The sequence below is a fragment of the Carlito syrichta genome, unplaced genomic scaffold, assembly GCF_000164805.1.
Source record: "Carlito syrichta isolate Samal-C Ts95f unplaced genomic scaffold, Tarsius_syrichta-2.0.1 Scaffold309115, whole genome shotgun sequence".
NCBI lineage: Eukaryota > Metazoa > Chordata > Mammalia > Primates > Tarsiidae > Carlito > Carlito syrichta.
In genome coordinates this window covers 243,290-246,883 of record NW_007253211.1, presented here as the reverse complement: position 1 = coordinate 246,883, position 3,594 = coordinate 243,290, and the positions used below count along the sequence as shown (strand labels likewise).

The 3,594-nt window shown below is 56.5% G+C and overlaps 1 protein-coding gene across 1 annotated transcript in view; it reads left to right on the top strand.

Moving 5' to 3' along the window:
* Positions 1-3,594, top strand: part of PACSIN1 (protein kinase C and casein kinase substrate in neurons 1) — a 21,268-nt gene that overhangs the window by 14,496 nt on the left and 3,178 nt on the right. Inside the window, exons 4-9 of the mRNA XM_008066834.2 lie at positions 678-813; positions 1,015-1,250; positions 2,040-2,195; positions 2,306-2,481; positions 2,883-3,003; positions 3,103-3,230. Coding sequence (XP_008065025.1) covers positions 678-813; positions 1,015-1,250; positions 2,040-2,195; positions 2,306-2,481; positions 2,883-3,003; positions 3,103-3,230 — 953 coding nt within the window. The remainder of the gene's footprint in view (positions 1-677; positions 814-1,014; positions 1,251-2,039; positions 2,196-2,305; positions 2,482-2,882; positions 3,004-3,102; positions 3,231-3,594) is intronic.

The following is a 3,594-nucleotide window of genomic DNA, read 5'->3' as shown; positions in this document are numbered from 1 at the left end:
AGGAGTCCCAGCCGCTTGGCTGCACCCCGCAGCTACCAGCCCCGGGGACTTTTCGGGCGCTGTTTCCTGCTAGACCCAGCCGGGCCGCCCGGTTCACCAGTACTTTGTACAACGTTGGGTTGGGTTCTAAAAACAAAGCCAAAGCCACCCATCTTTTTCTTCTGAAATTATTTAAGGAAGTTGCAGCAGTAGCCCATAGAGTTCCCACAGACCTTTCCTGCAGATTCCCCTGCACCAGGCTTTCTCACTTCCTCTTTATGGGTATACCTGTTTTTCTTTGAGCCATTTGAGAGTAGGTTGGAGCCAGCAACCCTCTTCACCCCTCAGGTCTTCAGGTATCACCTAAGAGCAAGAAGATGTGCTTAGGTAACCAAAGTTCAACTATCAAACCCAACCCAGGAGCACGTTTCACGATATCAATTGTTCGTGCTAGTCCAGGATCCAATCCAGAGTCAACTACTGCGTCTAGTTGTGTCTAAATTCCTTTAATCTAGAGCAGTTTCAGGTTGGGGTTTAATATATTTGTTAATGTTTTTCTCTCACATGAGACTCTAACACCCTATACCCCCTAGCATGTTGCCTGGCACATAGGCGGTGCCAGTACACAGGCAACAAACGGCTGACCCCCAGTGGCTTCCTGGCATCTGTCACCAGCTGGTTCTTTCGTTTTACCCTAGCTCACATTCCTGGAGTGCCTGCTGTGTGCCTGGCGCTGTGTTGGGCTTGTGCACTCACAGAGGGTGGGGGGCGACTCACAAGTTGACAGGAGCGCCAAGGAGGGGGTGCAGGGGCAGATGCTGCCAGAAGATTGCAGTGAGGGCAGAGCAGTGAGAGAAGGCTTCCTGGAGATGGAGGCTGGACATGGGCCCTAGAGGATGCATGGAGGCATAGGGAGAGTGGAGGAGGGTGTTTCTGTTGCTGTGGCAAGGAAGAGGAAAGCCTCAGAAGCAGAGGTGCGAGGGGGGCCTCGGGGCAGGGATGACACGAGTCCCGTGACCCCTGCCATTCCCTCAGGCCCACAGTATGGCAGCCTGGAGCGGGCCTGGGGTGCCATAATGACTGAGGCGGACAAGGTGAGCGAACTGCACCAGGAGGTGAAGAACAGCCTGCTGAACGAGGACCTGGAGAAGGTCAAGAACTGGCAGAAGGACGCCTATCACAAGCAGATCATGGGCGGCTTCAAGGAGACCAAGGAGGCTGAGGATGGCTTCCGCAAGGCCCAGAAGCCCTGGGCCAAGAAGATGAAGGAGGTGCCGGGGGCACTGCCCAGACGGGGCAGGGGCTGGCGGCCAAGCTCAGAGGGCCAGTCCCATTAGAGGATGCTGATCCCAGGGAGGCTGCCTGTGGGTGGGGCGGGCAGCACACTGCCCTCTGGGAAGCAATCACAGATGGGTAGACAGTGCCCATTGGATAAATAGATCCATGGGCAGAAAGGGGCACTGTCCCAAGAAAGATACCAGCAGGGACTAGAGAGTACATGGCCTTCAGGGTCCACAGAAGGTGTGGGCACTGCACTGCCTGACAGGAGGGGAATAGGCAGGGGAATGGCAGTGGCATGCAGGGACACAGATGGAGGGGCACTGCTCCCAAACACCTGCAGCCAGTGCCTGCATCTCTTCTGCCCTTTCTTTTTTTGAGTTAAGGTCTCACTCTTTCACCCAGGCTGGAGCGCAGTGGCACGATCATGGCTCACCGCAGTCCTGACTTTCAAGGCTCAGGTGATCTTTCGCCTCAGCCTTCTGAGAAGCTGGGACTACAGGTGCACACCACCACACCCAGCTAATTTTTTTGAGTTTTTGTAGATTCAGGGTTTTGCTATGTTGACCAGGCTGGTATTGAACTCCTGGGCTCAAGAGATCCTCCCACCTTAGCATTCCAAAGTGCTGGGATTACAGGCATGAGCCACCACACCCGACCCCTTCTGGCTCTTAAGAGTGTGTGTTTACAGCTTCAGGGAGTGGGCAGGGAGGAGCTGATGAGCCACCAATCTGGTTCCTGCTCACCAGTGGAGCCCTGCCCCTGTTCCCCCCTCCCCACAGCTGGAGGCAGCCAAGAAGGCCTACCATTTGGCCTGCAAAGAGGAGAAGCTGGCCATGACACGGGAAATGAACAGCAAGACGGAGCAGTCAGTCACAGCCGAGCAGCAGAAGAAGCTTCAGGACAAAGTGGACAAGTGCAAGCAGGATGTGCAAAAGGTGCTGGCCAGGATGGGGTGGCCAAGAGGGATCTGAGGGCCCTTCGGAGTGGGCAGTGGCTGGGAGCTGCAGGGCTGGTTGCGTCTCACCCTCCGCCCTGGTGCCCACAGACACAGGAGAAGTACGAGAAGGTGCTGGAAGATGTGGGCAAGACCACACCCCAGTACATGGAGGGCATGGAACAGGTGTTTGAACAGTGCCAGCAATTTGAGGAAAAGCGGCTGGTCTTCCTCAAGGAGGTGCTGCTGGACATCAAACGGCACCTCAACCTCGCAGAGAACAGCAGGTACCTGGGTGTGGCAGGCATGGAGGGCACAGCCACAGCCAGCTGAGGGTGTGGCTGGTGTGCAGGGCACCCCGGACCTTACACCACAGCCATGGGAAGGAGAGGACAGAGCTGCAGGGGTTAAAAGGGAAGGGGCTTCAAACACAGGGGCGACTTGGTGCAAGCTGACGCTTGCTAGGTACTCCAGAAATAGGCTTGGCTGGATAGGTGGGTGGCTAAGGGGAGAATGGAGAAGGAAGCCCCCGGGCATGCCTGGAGCTGCTCCTTGCAGAGTCCCCTGATTCCTGACTGGGAGGCCTGCCCAGCACCTTGGTTCAGAATAGGCTCCTGCCCCTCGCTGAGGATGAGGAGGGGCCATGGTGCGTTGGTGCCCTCCACCTCCCCCATCTCTCTGCGCACAGCTACATGCATGTGTACCGTGAACTGGAGCAGGCCATCCGCGGTGCTGATGCCCAGGAAGACCTCAGATGGTTCCGCAGCACCAGTGGCCCTGGCATGCCTATGAATTGGCCCCAGTTTGAGGTGAGGACGGGTGGGGATGGGGAGCCTGAGGAGGGGAGAAGTCTCGCAGGGGCTTCAGGGCACAGCCCCCGGCCTGACTCCTCCCTTGGCCCCCGCCAGGAGTGGAACCCAGACCTCCCCCATACCACTGCCAAGAAGGAGAAACAGCCCAAGAAGACAGAAGGGGCGACGCTGACCAATGCCACTGGAGCAGTAGAGTCCACATCCCAGGCTGGGGACCGGGGCAGGTGAGTGCCTTTTGGGGAGCTTCCTGGGGCCCAGAGGAGCCCACACAATGGGCCCGGTGAGTTTTGTTCCAGGAGACAAGAAATGGTCTAGATCGTAGCAGCCACGTCTCCTCTAAAAGATGGTGATAGCTGGCCTTCTAGAACAGCTACTGTGTGTGACTGTTCTAAGCACTTTCCATATATTAACTCATCAAGCCTGCCATCACTCTGGACAAGTGTGAGAAAATTCCCATCTTACAGATGGAGAAACTGAAACCCAGAGAGGTTAAGCGACTTGCCCAAGGTCACACAGCCAACTGGTAAACCTCAGAGACAGATAGGATGCCCAGGAGGTCTGACTCCCGGATCCTCACTTTTTTTTTTT